A 17,396-nucleotide genomic window follows, 5' to 3' on the forward strand; every position below is an offset into this window, starting at 1 on the left:
ATTGCATTTAATTGTTGCGTCTCCTTGGTGTCCTCCAATCCCTGATAGTTCCAATCTCTCCTGAACTTGGCACTTTTGAAGTGTACTTATCAGGTATGTTGCAGAATGTCCCTAACTTGAGTTTGTCTGATTTTCATGTGATTAGACTGAGGTTATGGTTTCGGGGGAAGAACATCACAGAGGTTATATGCCCTTCTCATCAAATCAGACGTGGGGGTACTTAATATTGATGTGTTTTATTACTGGTGATATCAACTTTGATTACTTGGCAAAGGTGGTATCTACTAAGTTTCTCCAAAGTTATTTTTTTCCTTTCATACACATGGAATACTTTGAGTTGGTACACAACCCTGCAGGTTTGATTAACTCCATTTTAGAGGTGAGAAAACTTGTGCTATCTACTGTGTTTTTATTAAGTCATGGGAAAGTCACCGAATTTTAGAGATTATCTCTCTTGAAAAAAGAAAACCCAGGCCTAGAGAGATTAAATGACATGGCCAAGATCACCCTGCCAGTTTGCTACAGAACCAAGCTAGATCCTGGGTCTCCTGATAATCAGTGAAAGAGTAAATGCAAAAACTAAGACTCCAATAACCGCATTAGGCATAAGATCTCTGGATTCCTGTATATAAATAGTTAGGGCTTCCCTTCTCCTAGCTCTGATGGGAGTGGAATCTAACACCATCAGCCGTGCTGAAAACAACTGTCGAGAAGCAGCTGTCTGACTCTGGCTGGCCTTGCTGCGACACTGCAGTCTTTAGCAAGGCTGGTCATAAGACAGGGAGATCTGATATCAGATGCCAATGTCTCCTTTATTTCTGCTAGAATGCCAGTTATACGGCCTCCATTGTCTATGGTTGAGACTGTAATGTTTCCAGGAGAGTTGCTGATGGCTTTCTATCCCCTAAGCTGAGAAGTTATTTTAGTCTAGAGTGCCACCTCCCTCCCACCCCCGGAATTATGCTGGGCATTCAGAGGATTTGATAGATGGAAATCTTAAAAGCAGAGTGGAATGCTTGATATTGCCATAGGAGTTCCATTACTGAGAAGGCTTTTAGGTATGATGGTCAATTATGAGCTAAAAGCCATTAAACTCCAAATATTTAAGTGTTTTGACTGTGTTTCTGCTGTCTATCATTATGATACATTGATACTAAAAGGGATGCGAAAAAGTGAAGGAATTCTGCACACAGACCAAACTCCAGAATTCCCTGTGGCTATTCCCTATATATCCGATAGGCCAATCTCAGTTAACCAGATGTAAGGCTCCTTGGTCAGCCCTTGCAGTCAGACAAGACCTCTGTGGGGAGACACATATAAAAGCACCGAGTGCTGCCACAGCATTGGCAGGGGGCCGGGGCGGGGGTGGTGGTCAGGGTCTTCTGGCCTGGTGCTCTGAGTGTGGTATTTGTGTTCCCTAAAGTAGAGGACTTGGCTTGGCTGGCATTTCTCAAGTGAGGAACAGCTCATCTGATGATCTGAAGAGGTCTGCTGCATCAGAAATAAACTTATTTTCTTGTACTAGAGTTCATTCTTTTTAATTTTTTAAATTGAAGTAAATAATTGATTACAATGTTGTGTTAGTTTTTGGTATACACAAAGTGATTCAGACAAATATATATATACACATACATACATACATGTGTGTGTGTATATATACATATTCTTTTTCAGATTCTTTCCTGTTACAGGTTTTAACAAGATATGGGATATGGTTCTCTGTGCTATACAGTAGGTGGTTGTTGTATACAGTAGGTGGTTGTTGTTTATTTTACATATAATAGTGGGCATCTGTTAATTTCAAACTCCTAATTTACCCCTCACCCCCCTTTTCCCTTTGGTAACTATAAGTTTGTTTTCTAAGTCTATGGGCCTACTTCTGTTTTGTAAATAAACTAATTTGTTTCATATTTTAAAATTCCACATATAAATGATATCATATGATATTTGTCTTCCTGAGTTACTTTCCTTAGAGTCTGATAATCTCTAGGTCTGTCCATGTTGTTGCAAATGGCATTATTTACTTCTTTTTTTATGGCTGAGTAATATTCCATTGTATAAATGCACCACATCTTCTTTATCCATTCCTCTGCTGATGGACATTCAGGTTGCTTCTCAGCTATTGTAAACAGTGCTGCTATGAGCATTGGGGTGCACGTATGTTTTCCAATTATGTTTTCATCCTTCATGGATACATGCTCAGAAGCTGGATTACTGGATCAGATGGTGATTCCACTTTTAGTGTTTTAAGGAACCTCCATACTGTTCTCCACAGTGGTCTGCAGTTCCTTCTTTTTTTATTTTTGGCTGTGCTGGGTCTTCGTTGCTGTGCACAGGCTTTCTCCAGCTGCAGTGAGCAGGGGTTACTCTCTAGTTGCAGCGCAAGGGCTTCTCATTGTGGTGGCTTCTCTCATTGAGGAGCACAAGCTCTAGGCTCAGTGGTGGTGGTGCATGGGCTTAGTTGCCCTGTGGCATGTGGAATCTTCCCAGACCAAGGATAGAACCTGTGTCCCCCACATTGGCTGGCAGATTCTTCACCACTGGACCACCAGGGAAATCCTTGGAGTTCATTCTTAACCTCATTTTTCATCCTATTTTACATTCCACACCTTATAACCCTTTACAATAATAGAAACCAAACTTTTTACAGCTACTGGATACTATGGAGATATGGCTCAGCATGTTTTTAAAATTTTGCTTTGAAAGTTTAAAACTTACAGGCATGTTGAAAATATAGTATAAGAATTTCCTGTACATGGTTCATCCAGATTCTTCAACTGTAACATTTTTAACACATTTTGCTGATTTTCTCTGTCTCTGTTTTTCTCATACATACATAAATTATATTCTGAGCCATTTTAGAGTAAGTTGGAGCTATGAGGGCCCATTACCCTTTAATATTCAATACTTCCATGTGTTTCCTAAAACAAGGACATTTTTCCATATAATCATAGTGCAATTCTCAAAATTAGGAAAATTACTATGTAATCAAAATATCCCATTCAAATTTTTCCAACTGTCCTAGTAATGTCCCTTATAGTTCCAGGAGAGAACACGTTTGGTGTCATGTCTCTTTATTTCCTCCTTCAATCTGAAACAGTTCTGAGAGACCTGTTTTTTATGTCCTTCTCATTGTGCACAGTATAGGATGGTACCTCAAATTTTGGTTTATTATTTACTTAAATGAAGTCACTTAGTAGACATTTTATCCAAAACATACTTCTATGTTGATATATATAGGTTGTTATTTTAATGGTTGCATAACACTCCACTGTATGAAAGGGTTATATTTAACCAATCTCCTGTTAAAGGACATTCAGTTTATTTCTGGTTTTGAACAGTATAAACCACATTGCAATTAGTAGCTCTGAGCAATTTATCTGATTTATCTGAAGTGGAATTGTTGGGTTAAAGTATGTAAATTAAAATTTTTGATGCTATTGCCATATTGCCATCCTGAAAGATTATACTTATTCTAATTCTTCCAATGATGCATGAGAATGCCTAGCTCCTATGCCAATATCAGTACTAGACATTTTCATCTTAATCTTGGCCAATCAGGCACCCCTTATTGAATTTCTTTAAATATTAATAGGGCTGAGCATATTTCATACTTATTTTGCCTGTTTCAATTTCTTCTGTGAATTACCTTTTGCCCATATTGCTTTTAAGCAGTTTCTGTTTTTAAACTGATTTGCCAGCTCATTTCAGGGCATTTAAGTCTTAAAGGAAAGACATATTACACAGTCATTTTAGAGTTTTGTTTGAATCACTCCTGAAATGATTCTACTTTATTACATTAAATCTAGTTTCCTGAGAAAGCATATCCAGAATTAGCCACAACAAGGTAACTGAACACTGTAGATCGACTTGGCCCCAAGTTGGTCAAAGTTCTCTGGACCTTAGCATCAGAAAAGGAGATGAGGAAAGTGTGACAAGCGATTAAGAGCACAGAACATTCGAGAACACCCAGGCTGTATTTTTCTCCATTCAATGTGTCTAGTTAAACCTTTCAGTATAGTTCTGGGTCAAGACAGAGAAGTTCCTCACTAACTTACTCTACAGTTCTTGTTACATTCCTTGTTTCCAAAATAGTTTAAATGAATAGACATGCAATATATATTGATCTGAAGATAGGTCTTAATAATTCAGCTTTCAGTTCAGTTCAGTCGCTCGGTCATGTCCGACTCTTTGTGACCCCATGAATTGCAGCACACCAGGCCTCCCTGTCCATGACCAACTCCCAGAGTTCACCTAAACTCAAGTCCATCGAGTCAGTGATGCCATCCAGCCATCTCATCCTCTGTCGTCCCCTTCTCCTCCTGCCTCCAATCCCTCCCAGCGTCAGAGTCTTTTCCAATGAGTCAACTCTTCGCATGAGGTGGCCAAAGTATTGGAGTTTCAGCTTTAGCATCAGTCTTTCCAATGAACACTCAGGACTGATCTCCTTTAGAATGGACTGGTTGGATCTCCTTGCAGTCCAAGGGGCTCTCAAGAGTCTTCTCCAACACCACAGTTCAAAAGCATCAATTCTTCGGCACTCAGCTTTCTTCACAGTCCAACTTTCACATCCATACATGACCACTAGAAAAACCATAGCCTTGACAAGACGGACCTTTGTTGGCAAAGTAATGTCTCTGCTTTTGAATATGCTGTCTAGGTTGGTCATAACTTTCCTTCCAAGGAGTAAGCGTCTTTTAATTTCATGGCTGCAGTCACCATTTGCAGTGATTTTGGAGCCTAAAAAATTAAAGTCTGACACTGTTTCCACTGTTTCCCCATCTATTTCCCATTAAATGCTATTAAAAACCATCATTTATATTAGATAAGAATATTCAGCTTTCAGGTTCAGTTCAGTTCAGTCGCTCAGTCGTGTCTAACTCTTTACGATCCCATGGACTGCAGCACACTAGGCTTCCCTGTCCATCACCAACTCCTGGAACTTGCTCAAATTCATGTCCATAGAGTCAGTGATGCCATCCAACTATCTCATCCTCTGTCGTCTCCTTCTCCTTCTGCCTTCAATTTTGCCCAGAATCAGGGCCTTTTCCAATTAGGTTGGCAGGGAAATCTGAAGTTGGGAAATAAAACTTCAGCCAATGGAGATTTCTTCCTTTCTCTTTAATTGTAAAACTTGCAGAAATACGAACAAAGAATCTGCATATGTCTATATGTACTTACATATAGTGCAAAGCTCAACCGATACAATGAAATGTGTCCACTGGGAAATGTACAACATTTACTATATCTGGAAGGAAGAGTCCTATGTCATAAAAGTCAAGTAGAAACAAGTATATTCAATTCTCAATTTTTAATCAATCCATCAGTCAGCCAATCATTACTAAAAGTCAAGTATAATGGTGCTCTGGCAGATATAAGAGAAATATAACATGATCTTGGAGAACATGCCATCTAATAGGGGAACAAGACAGACGAACCTGAAACACTGAGGGTTCATCCAAGAGAATGTTCATCTGACTGCATGTTATGTAGAAGTGGGGCTGCCTGTCAGAGAAGGGCAAAGTCACTGCTTGTGGTAAAGGGGAGTTGTGGGTGGTAGGGAGTTAGAAAGGCTCCATGGCAAAGTGGGATTTCGGTTGTGCCTGGATAGATGGTAGGATCTGCATACATAGGGGGCAGGCAGTAGATATTGGGTCCAGGGAACAGAAGGCACTGGGGTGGCGGTTGGCAAGTTACTAAGTAGAGGATGCCTGATAAGCAAGTGTGTATGTTGAGGAGGGCTGAGGACACGAGGCTGCCCTAGCAGATGCTGGGGCCGCAGGGAGTCCCTGGGGACCTCCCAAGGGGCTGCTGTGGTGTAGTGCTCCAGCCCATGCCGAGCTGTGCTGGGATCTGAGTCAAACGTGAAATGTGGTATATTGACCCTATCCTTATTTAAAATTGTGATATTTGTTCATCATGGATCTTTTTCTTTTAGTGTTGATTTTTAAAATATTGCATTAAAGTATTATTTCTTTTGATTACTGGGAATTTGGGCATCCCTGTATATTTTCTGTCCCAGGCAAGTGTCTCACTTACCTCACCCTCAGTCTAGTCCTATGTTCTTGTTCTGAAGTTTGACGGTGGGTATTTATGTTATTAATTTAAATTATAGTTTACTCATGTTACAAATAATCTTTGGGTAGTAGACAGAATTTAATAAAACCAATATGAAGAGATTAGAATTTTAAGCAGATTAATTTGGAATTTTGGAGACCCCAAAAACATTCTTGATTCAGTCTCTCACTTTAGTTCAGTCACTCAGTCGTGTCTGACTCTTCGCGACCCCATGGACTGCAGCACGCCAGGCTTCCCTGTCCATTGCCAACTCCTGGAGCTTGCTCAGACTCATGTCCATCAAGTCGGTGATACCATCCAACCATCTCATCCTCTGATGTCCCCTTCTCCTCTTGCCTTCAATCTTTCCCAGCATCAGGGTCTTTTTCAGTGAAACAGTTCTTCGCATTAGGTGGCCAAAGTATTGGAGCTTCAGCATCAGTCCTTCCAATGAATATTCAGGACTGATTTCCTTTAGGATTGACTGGTTTGATCTTCTTGCAGTCCAAGGGACTCTTGAGAGTTTTCTTCAACAGCATAGTTCAGAAGCATCAATTCTTCAGCGCTCAGCTTTCTTTGTGGTCCAACTCTCCCCATTTGTGATCCAAGTCATCCATACATGACTACTGGAAAAACCATAGCTTTGACTAGACAGACCTTTGTTGGCAAAGTAATGTCGCTTTTTAATATGCTGTCTAGGTTGGTCATAACTTTTCTTTCAAGAAACAAGCATCTTTTAATTGCATGGCTGCAGTCACCATCTGCAGTGATTTTGGAGCCCAAGAAAATAAAGTCTATGACTGTTTCCACTGTTTTCCCATCTATTTGCCATGAAATGATGGGACCAGATGCCATGATCTTAGTTTTCTGAACATTGAGTTTTAAGCCAGCTTTTCAGTCTGTAAGGCAGAGTAACTCCCTGTTGCTGCAGTACATATAGCGCAAGTAGAAAAGGGTTGCCTTGCCCATGTCTAAGTGGGTAAAAGAGATCTGGGGGAGGGTGGTTACCAGAGGACACTATCCACTTCAGAGAGACCTTGAGCAGCTCAGCTGCTGGAGCTGGAGTGGCTCAGCCACATGGACTGAGACAAGCTTCCACAAATGGGCCACACAAGGTGGGCTTGGCCCACCTGTCACTTGAAACAAACTCACCCAGCTATGCTCAAAGAGAAGCTCCCCACTGGGCCACAGCACAAACCCCAGGCCATGGCCCAAGGAGCAATGCGAGGTCTGTGAATGCTATAAATGTCTCTGGGCCACTTGCATCTAGAAGTGGTGTGTGACACCAAGAGTATGATTCCCAGCACATCTCAGAATGTAACATCTGAAAAATCTGAAATCTACTGTTCACTAATAAACTGTGACTAATGAAAGATGAATTTAAGCCAGAGAAGTCAATTAGCACGTGGCACGAATCGCATGAAAGGCCCCAGGGAAGGCAGAGAGGCACAGCTGCTCCTGGCTCTCGCCACCAGGCACACTGCTCTGTCACTGGATGTGCACCTTCCAGTCAGCACCAACGTTCAGCGAGAGCGTCTCCAGGTTCAGGGTGGATGTTGTGGCATGGTATGTAAAAGCCACAGGCTGAGCACTGCCATCTAGGGATCCAAACAGTAAAAGAGAAAGTCTGTTGACTCTCCAGGAAAGAAATGTCTTTTCTTTGAATTTAAAAAGTTTCTGTCTCTATCATAAAATCTTATATTCCATATAGGAGAATCCAAATTAATACCACTTATACTCCTGGACTTCCATGAATTTTTAAAACATGAAGCATTCCAGTGTTTTGAGTAAAAGACTGAATGAAAAGAAACTGTAAGGAGCAAAGTGATTTGTCCAGCAAATTCAGTAGGTTAAAAAAAGATATATCCTGTCGCAGGTCCTTTAAGAAACTCAACAAATATCAGTAGGATTCTCTATGACTTTAGATACCTACAGTTTAAAACAAATATTCAGAGAAGCTACAATATTATTTCAAGCCCCCAAATGATTTCCCTGAGGAAAATATTAACAGCTTACAATGAGCAGAAAGACAGTTGATGAAGAGAGAAGCAGGATGGCCTCATCTCCTCTAGATACTAGTATATTTGACTCTTGCCAGAAAAAGCAGAGTCCACTTGGCTAAGTACATTACATCAGCTTTAGACTAACCATCTCTTCATGGCAAATACTTCTATGCTTATAGAACCAAGTGGCCTGTTTCCTTACCAGCTAAGTGGGCAGTCACAGAAGATGGCTGCTTCTTGAGGCCTAGGACCAAGATCTGTTCCACCACACACTTGCTGGGATAATGACCGCTCTCATCAGCACAACTGGAATAGATACAACAAATGACATTAGGAAAAAGGAGAGGAACAGGGGTTTGGACTGGCTACCGGATCACCATCCCCTCCCATTTTTCATGCCTCTCGAGGCATGAAACATGTAGTTGTCACATCTACTAGGATGAAGAGATGGAAAAAGATGACTCTATATGCAAAGACCAGCCAACCAGTGCACACGTGCTCAGCCATGTCCGACTCTCTGCAACTCCATGAGCCGTAGCGCACGAGGCTCCTCTGTCCATGGAGTTTTCCAGGCAAGAATACAGAAACAGGTTGCCACTTCCTACTTCAGGAGATTTTCCTGACCCAGGGATCAAACCTGCGCCTCCTGTGTCTCCTGTTATGACAGGCGGATGGTTTAGCACTGAGTCACCTGGGAAGCCCAAGCTAACCAGTAGTCTTCCTCTAACAAGCCACTTTGAGGGACATCACTTAAGGACATTGACGTCCCAAATGTGACTTGGATGCTGCAATCAAATTGCAAGAAATCAGATCCTTAATGAATGTTTGAATAGATGAATAAATGGGATTAATAGAAATTTATACTGAATTCTTTTTCATTTTTCAGAGAAGGAAGCAAAGGAAGATGAAGACAATAAGGAAGGGATGTTCATCAGTTCAGTTCAGTTCAGTTCAGTTGCTCAGTCGTGTCCGACTCTTTGCGACCCCATGAGTTGTAGCATGCCAGGCCTCCCTGTCCATCACCAACTCCCAGAGTTCACTCAGACTCACGTCCATCGAGTCAGTGATGCCATCCAGCCATCTCATCCTCTGTCGTCCCCTTCTCCTCCTGCCCCCAATCCCTCCCAGCATCAGTCTTTTCCAATGAGTCAACTCTTCGCATGAGGTAGCCAAAGTATTGGAGTTTCAGCTTTAGCATCAGTCTTTCCAATGAACACCCAGGACTGATCTCCTTTAGGATGGACTGGTTGGATCTCCTTGCAGTCCAAGGGGCTCTCAAGAGTCTTCTCCAACACCACAGTTCAAAAGCATCAATTCTTCGGCACTCAGCCTTCTTCACAGTCCAACTCTCACATCCATACATGACTACTGGAAAAACCATAGCCTTGACTAGATGGACCTTTGTTGGCAAAGTAATGTCTCTGCTTTTGAATATGCTATCTAGGTTGGTCATAACTTTTCTTCCAAGGAGTAAGCGTCTTTTAATTTCATGGCTGCAGTCACCATCTGCAGTGATTTTGGAGCCCCCAAAAATAAAGTCTGACACTGTTTCCATTGTTTTCCCATCTATTTCCCATGAAGTGATGGGACCAGATGCCATCATCTTCGTTTTCTGAATGTTAAGCTTAAGCCAACTTTTTCACTCTCCTCTTTCACTTTCATCAAGAGGCTTTTTAGTTCCTCTTCATTTTCTACCATAAGGGTGGTGTCATCTGCATATCTGAGGTTATTGATATTTCTCCTGGCAATCTCGATTCCAGCTTGTGCTTCTTCCAGCCCAGCGTTTCTCATGATGTACTCTGCATAGAAGTTAAATAAGCAGGGTGATGATATACAGCCTTGACATACTCCTTTTCCTATTTGGAACCAGTCTGTTGTTCCATGTCCAGTTCTAACTGTTGCTTCCTGACCTGCATATAAGTTTTTCAAGAGGCAGGTCAGGTGGTCTGGTATTCCCATCTCTTTCAGAATTTTCCACAGTTTATTGTGATCCACACAGTCAAAGGCTTTGGCATAGTCAATATAGGAGAAATAGTTGTTTTGCTGGAACTCTCATGCTTTTTGATAATCCAGCGGATGTTGGCAATTTGATGTCTGATTCCTCTGTCTTTTCTAAAACCAGCTTGAACATCTGGAAGTTCATGGTTCAGGTACTGCTGAAGCCTGGCTTGGAGAATTTTGAGCATTACTTTACTAGCATGTGAGATGAGTGCAATTGTGCAGCAATTTGAGCATTCTTTGGCATTGCCTTTCTTTGGGATTGGGATGAAAACTGACCTTTTCCAGTCCTGTGGCCACTGCTGAGTTTTCCAAATTTGCTGGCATATTGAGTGCAGCACTTTCACAGCATCATCTTTCAGGATTTGAAATAGCTCATCTGGAATTCCATCACCTCCATTAGCTTTATTTGTAGTGATGCTTTCTAAGGTCCACTTGACTTCACATTCCAGGATGTCTGGCTCTAGGTGAGTGATCACACCATTGTGATTATCTGGGTCATGAAGATCTTTTTTGTACAGTTCTTCTGTGTATTCTTGCCATCTCTTCTTAATATCTTCTGCTTCTGTTAGGTCCATACCATTTCTGTCCTTTATCGAGCCCATCTTTGCATGAAATGTTCCCTTGGTATCTCTAATTTTCTTGAGATCTCTAGTCTTTCCCATTCTAGAGTTTTCCTCTATTTCTTTGCATTGATCGCTGAAGAAGGCTTTCTTACCTCTTCTTGCTATTCTTTGGAACTCTGCATTCAGATGCTTATATCTTTCCTTTTCTCCTTTGCTTTTCACTTCTCTTCTTTCACAGCTATTTGTAAGGCCTCCCCAGACAGCCATTTTGCTTTTTTGCATTTCTTTTTCTTGAGGATGGTCTTGATCCCTGTCTCCTGTACAATGTCACGAACCTCAGTCCATAGTTCATCAGGGACTCTATCTATCAGATCTAGTCCCTTAAATCTATTTCTCACTTCCCCTGTATAATCATAAGGGATTTGATTTAGGTCATACCTGAATGGTCTAGTGGTTTTCCCTACTTTCTTCAATTTAAGTCTGAATTTGATAATAAGGAGTTCATGATCTGAGCCACAGTCAGCTCCTGGTCTTGTTTTTGCTGACTGTATAGAGCTTCTCCATTTCTGGCTGCAAAGAATATAATCAATCTGATTTCGGTGTTGACCATCTGGTGATGTCCATGTGTAGAGTCTTCTCTTGTGTTGTTGGAAGAGGGTGTTTGCTATGACCAGTGCGTTCTCTTGGCAAAACTCTATTAGTCTTTGCCCTGCTTCATTCCGTATGCCAAGGCCAAATTTGCCTATTACTCCAGGTGTTTCTCGACTTCCTACTTTTGCATTCCAGTCCCCTATAATGAAAAGGACATCTTTTTTGGGTGTTAGTTCTAAAAGGTCTTGTAGGTCTTCATAGAACCGTTCAACTTCATCTTCTTCAGCGTTACTGGTTGGGGCAGAGACTGGGATGTTCATAGAGTGATTGAAAAATACTTCCAGGGGGCTCCAGACCAAAGTGGCAACGTAAGAGTCTCCTGAATTTTCTTTTTCCTACAGATGCACTGAATGTAAAGCTACACATGGAACAATTCTCTTTGAGAGAAACCAGAAAACTAGCTGAGTGACTCCTGCACATTGGGTGATTGAGAAAATACCCACATCAAAACAAGCAGGAAAGGCTGAAACACACTTTCCATTTAACTCCCACCCCTGGCATGTTTGTGTGCTAAGTCACTTCAGTTGTATCTGACTCTTTGGGACCCTATAGACTGTAGTCTCCAGGCTCCTCTGTCCATGGGGATTCTCCAAGCAAGAAAACTGGAGTGAGTTGCCATGCCCTCCTCCAGGGAATCTTTTCAACCCAGGGAATGAAACTGCATCTGCTGTGACTCCTGCATTGCAGGTGGATTCTTTACCGCTGAGCTACCAGGGAAGCCCCACCTCTGGCATAGTCCCATAAAGTTGGGAAGGAATTTGCAACTCCTAGCTTCTCCAGAGAAGGAAATGGCAACCCACTCCAGTGTTCTTGCCTGGAGAATCCCAGGGATGGGGGAGCCTGGTGGGCTGCCGTCTATGGGGTTGCACAGAGTCGGACACAACTGAAGCGACTTAGCAGCAGCAGCTTCTTCAGAAAAAGTAAAAGGTTTGGATCACACTTCCAGTGTCCGTCCTTTCAAGGCTCCCACCTGGAGAGACAGGCCTTCAAATCACCTTGCTCTGAGAGGCAACAGAGTTAATTACAGCAAATAAAGAAGCAGTTGTTAACAGGCAGCGTGGCTATGCCCCCAGGGCTCAGTGCAGAGGGAGCAGGCAAAAATATCCATCTCCCAGGTTCTTCCTGGAAAGGATCTAACTGCATACTTTCCCAGGTACTGCCCGAAGGTTCTAATCAGCCTGTATCTAGGTGATGACTAAAATATGCCCCTTTGGGATACAGATGGGTCTCAGTATATCCTTAACTACTGGCAGTCACTAAGAACGAACATGGCAGTGTGGATAATCACAAAGGTCTGGAAGCTATAAGGAGCTCAGGACAGGCTGATCAGTGAGGATCATCTCCTACATGAGGCCAGTCTGTAAAGACTGGAAGACATGGCTGTCTTATCTAATGTGAGAAACAACACCAGGAGTCAAGGCAGGTGAAACAGGAGAATATGTTCCTAACAAAAGAACATGATTAATCTATAGAAACTGACCTTAATGAAATAAATTGTTTACCTGATAGATAGTTCAAACCAATGGTCATAGGATGCTCACCAAGTTCAAAGAGCAATGCATGAACAAAATGAGAATTTCAATACATATGGAAAATATTAAAAAGTACCTAACCAAACACAGACCTGAACAGTACAAGAAGTGGACTGAAATATTCAACAAAGTGATGAATGGGATCACTTATATGTGGAATGCGAAAAAAAAAAAAAGGAAAAAAGTTGAACTCATAGAAACAGAGTAAAATGGTGGTTGCTAGGGGCTGAGGGGTGGGAGAAGTAGGGAGAGGCTGGTAGAAGAGTACAGACTTTCAGTTATAAGATGAAGAAGGTTTGAGAATCAAATATCTAACATGGCAAATACAGTTGATAATCCTGTATTGCATAATTGAAATTTGCTAAGAGAGTAGTAGAACTTGTGTTCTCATCAAAAGGCGGAAAAAAGGGTTAAACATGTGAGGTGATGGACGTGTTAACTTGAGGAGGGGAATACTTCCACAATGTATACTATATCAAGTCATTACACCATATACTTTAAATATACTACAACTGTATTTGTATACTATACTTGTATATTTATATTAAAATTTTATTTCTAAATCATACATTAATGAATCTGGAAGAAAAGAAGAAAAATACAAATGGCCTTCATCATTAATTTTTAAAAACAGTACCCTGAAACATCAGCTGTGCATTTAAGGATAGCAAATGGATAGCATAATTTATTTATGAAAGCACATGGCTCTTTTAGCTGTCATTACCTGTTGGTCAAAACACCTGAGGAAAATGAAAACTTCTTGTGCAAGAATTGCTTCCGATGGAGGTATTGGAAAGAATGCCCATCATCGAGATAGAATTCACCCATGGCAGAACCCTGGAGAGTGGAATCACAGAGAGTATGCTCATGTAATAGTTTTCTTGGAAAAGACTGTCCCTCCCTAAAGGAAATAACTGATTACAAAATCTGTGAAAAATTATGTTGAACAACTGCTTAATATTAAAGCTGTACAAAGTCGTCATAAAATATATAAACACTCAATGCCCATTTGTGAAATAATATGAATAAGGAAGTCACACAACAGGAGGCACAGAGAGTTAGGCTTTGTTGAAAGAGATTTAAACTGTGAAGTATGGTCAGTGGCATAGGTGACTTCAAAAATACTACCCTAAAATGTGACAACAGGTCAAGAAACATTCACCCAGTGAAACTGAAGTTAAAAGGAAAAAGTATATAATGGATGAGATCAGCTATCTTTAGAAGAACCTCCGTTTGGAGAATGGTGCCTAGTTCCTACTGTCTTTTGGTAGGAGGATCCCTTCTGCATGTCAGACAATGTCACAGCATTCCATATGGCAGTTCCCTGTTACTGACAATGCTTCATGAGCTATGGACCTCAAGTCTCTTGTAATTTATTCCATGGCCTCCCATGGGCCCAAGGCCCATAGTTTGACCCAAGAAGACATGCTTAAAAGAAATGGATGGAAAAGAAAGATGTAAGAAACAGAAGGTGAATTATAACATTTGCTTAAGAGTGAGGATTTGTGTTTGGCACTATATTTTGGCAAACGGTTAGGAGAGGAATCTGCTATAGGCCCCATTCAGCTCAAAAGATCTCCTCAAAAGAACAGATCAATTCTGGATCCTTCCAGACCTTACCCTAGGATACTGTAGTTGTTTGAGCCATCCAATGAGAATGAAAGTTGTTGTGCATGGGGCTGCGTCCCTGGAATGTTGCATAGACATAGGACCCTTTTACCGGAGACTGACAGTCAGGGCTAATCCACACTGGCAGGCTGCCTAAGGCCCAGTGAGCTTTCAGTCCAGTGGTAATCAATGCCAAGCTGCAGAGCACCAAGGGTCACAGTACCCTAGAGGAAATTTCTGTCATTTCTAGTTCTCAGAGTTCCCTGAAGAGCAATTCCAGGAAAGTTAGATATGTTGGACAATGATGCAGAAATGATTCAAAATTTTGATTTCTAGACAAACATCAGGAGCACCTATCCCATAGATGGGCTTCACCACTCTTATACACTCAAAGCTACCACTGTAAAGAGACAGAGTCCTAACAAACAAGAGGTGCAAAAGTAACATTTTCCAAGTACCTTAGTGCTTAGAGCCACTCGGAGTCCATATGGGGAATCAGTCATGAAGCCTGTGGATCTCCCTATAGTGGTCTTTATTGGTACCACACTTCCACCACGTTGAAACACTGGTATCTACAATAGGAGAATACTCTCAGAGGAGGATTCATATAAGGCAATTTCAAAGAAGGCTTTTAAAATATTTCATTATTCATTCTTTAGGAAATTTTTTAGTTAGTTAGTTTTGGCTGTGCCGGGTCTTTGTTGCTGCGCTTGGGCTCTCTCTAGTTGCACTGAACACAGACCGCTCTCTAGCTGTGGTGCGCATGCTTCTCATTGCGGTGGCTTCTCTTGTGGAGCACAGGCTCCAGAGTGCACAGGTTCAGTAGCTGCGGTGCATAGGCTTAGTCACCCTGTGACATGTGGAATCTTCCCAGAGCAGGGATGGAACCCATGTCTCCTGAACTGGCAGGTGGATTCTTAACCACTGGACTGCCAAGAAAGTTCCATTATACATTGTTTATAAATGTAGATTCAAAAGCAAGATACATTTGTGAACACAAATTCATTAGTATAGGGGAAAATATCTTTATATAGGGTTCTGTACTCTCCTTGGCTTCAAGCATCCATTTGGGGTCTTGGAATATATACCTCATGGGGAAGGAGGTCTACTGTATTCTTACTTTTCTCCCAGCTTGTAGCTTACCACAGGCCCTGGCATTAAAAGGAAAAGAGTTCAAATATTAAAAATGGTTCATTTAAAAAATTATTAGGGAAAACTTCTCACCCTCCATCAACTTTTATCTATTCTGAATACCCTATAGGTAGCCTTTCCTGCTTTGTATTTTTAATTTTCCTGTCAATATAACAAACAAGTTTATTTTAGGACCCTGCTAAAGAGGGGATTTTTATGTCTATGCAAGCAGCCCAGATATACATGTGTATATGTTTATAAAAGATGGTGGTTTCGTGGTTTGGGATAGACGACTGTTGTCCCTACTTTAGCCTATACACTTCTTGGTCCCTGCTTCCCTGCATCACGAGGATGACTGGCTCAATTCTGAGGGTGAATTTGTGAAATCTCTGTTAGAGAAGCTGCCAAGGGCACTTGATGTAACTCTGACAACAGAGCTGTAGGCATGGGTCTTCTGGAATAGCACTCACGGCAAGGACAGCCCAGTAGGTTCCGTGCCTCCCAGTGTAGTCCTCTCTTAGGAAGCTCCCTGGATCACGTGAAGTCTTGTACATTACTCTGAGTAAGCTGCAAGTGGGGAGAAGAGCTAGAATACAGTAGGCCCCACCTTCCTTCCCAGGGGATACGTTCCCAGACCCCCAGTGGATGCCTGAGACCGAGGAGAGTACTGAAGGTATATAATGATACCTTCCCCTATACTAATGGATGGGTAGCATACACAGCTTCCTGGTGGGCTGTCGTCTATGGGGTCGCACAGAGTCGGACACGACTGAAGTGACTTAGCAGCAGCAGCAGCATACACAGCTTGGATCTGCTGGACCGAGGGATGAGTCATGTCCTGGGCAGGATGAAGCAGGATGGCACAAGATTTCATCATGCTCCTCAGGGTAGCATGCAGTTTAAAACTTATGAATTATTTCTGGAATTTTCCACTTAGTGTTTCTGGACCACAGTTAATACTTTGGGGCCACAGTTGACTGAAGGTAACTGAAACTGAGGAACATGAAGCCTCGGATAAGGGGCACTGCTGTATACATGAAGTTGGCAGTGAAGGTGGAGTAGGCAAGATGTCCACCGTCTGCTTGACTCACAGCAAGAAGTAAAAGCACATTTACTTCCCCACCCACATCAGTCAATTTCTTCTTTTATTTTCCTTCAAAGAATGAGGCAGTAAGTTAATATGGACGGGCCCTGGAGTGGAAGTCCAATTGACCTGGGGTCTTATCTCAGTTCTGCCACAATTTAGCTGAAACCCTGGACAAGTAATTTAACTTCTCTGAACCTCCCTGTCTTCACCTGTAAGCATGAGGGATTCAAGTAGATGAATGTTAAGGTCTATTCTAGATCTGAATGTTGGCATCTGAAATCATTTTCTCTATGTGAACATGAATGTGTTAGTTGCTCAGTCACGTCTGACTCTTTTTGACCCCATGGACTATAGCCTGCCAGGCTGTTCATGGGATTTTTCAGGCAAGAATACTGGAGTGGGTTGCCATTCCCTTCTCCAAGGGAACTTTCTGACCCAGGAATTGAACCCAGGTCTCCTGGGTGGATTCTTTACCGTGTGAGCTACCAGGGAAGCTCCATTTTCTCTATAATGGAGTTCATATTGCTGCTGAGAATTAAAAAAATAACATACATCTATTTAAAAATTTTCACACTACTTCAGGTCTCTGGTAGTAGCTGTGATTCAGCTGCAGGAGCAAACTTCCCTTCAGAAATGCAGCCTGGGGGACTTCCCTGGTGGTCCAGTGGTTAAAAATGCACCTTGCAATACAGGGGACTCAGGTTCCATCCCTGGTCGGGGAACTAAGATCCCACATCACACAGGACAAGTAAGTCTGCACACT

At 41.9% G+C, this 17,396-nt stretch overlaps 1 protein-coding gene across 2 annotated transcripts in view; it reads right to left on the reverse strand.

Moving 5' to 3' along the window:
- Nucleotides 1-5,102: 5,102 nt before the first annotated feature.
- Nucleotides 5,103-17,396, reverse strand: part of GANC (glucosidase alpha, neutral C) — a 71,537-nt gene continuing 59,243 nt past the window's right edge. For both annotated transcript variants that reach the window (XM_040226845.1, XM_040226844.1), the window contains exons 22-25: nucleotides 14,874-14,987; nucleotides 13,532-13,644; nucleotides 8,263-8,366; nucleotides 5,103-7,655 (exon numbers count right to left, since the gene is read on the reverse strand). In XM_040226845.1, coding sequence (XP_040082779.1) covers nucleotides 7,546-7,655; nucleotides 8,263-8,366; nucleotides 13,532-13,644; nucleotides 14,874-14,987 — 441 coding nt within the window. In that variant the 3' untranslated portion in view covers nucleotides 5,103-7,545. The remainder of the gene's footprint in view (nucleotides 7,656-8,262; nucleotides 8,367-13,531; nucleotides 13,645-14,873; nucleotides 14,988-17,396) is intronic.

This window comes from Oryx dammah, unplaced genomic scaffold, assembly GCF_014754425.2.
Source record: "Oryx dammah isolate SB20612 unplaced genomic scaffold, SCBI_Odam_1.1 HiC_scaffold_26, whole genome shotgun sequence".
NCBI classification, from domain to species: domain Eukaryota; kingdom Metazoa; phylum Chordata; class Mammalia; order Artiodactyla; family Bovidae; genus Oryx; species Oryx dammah.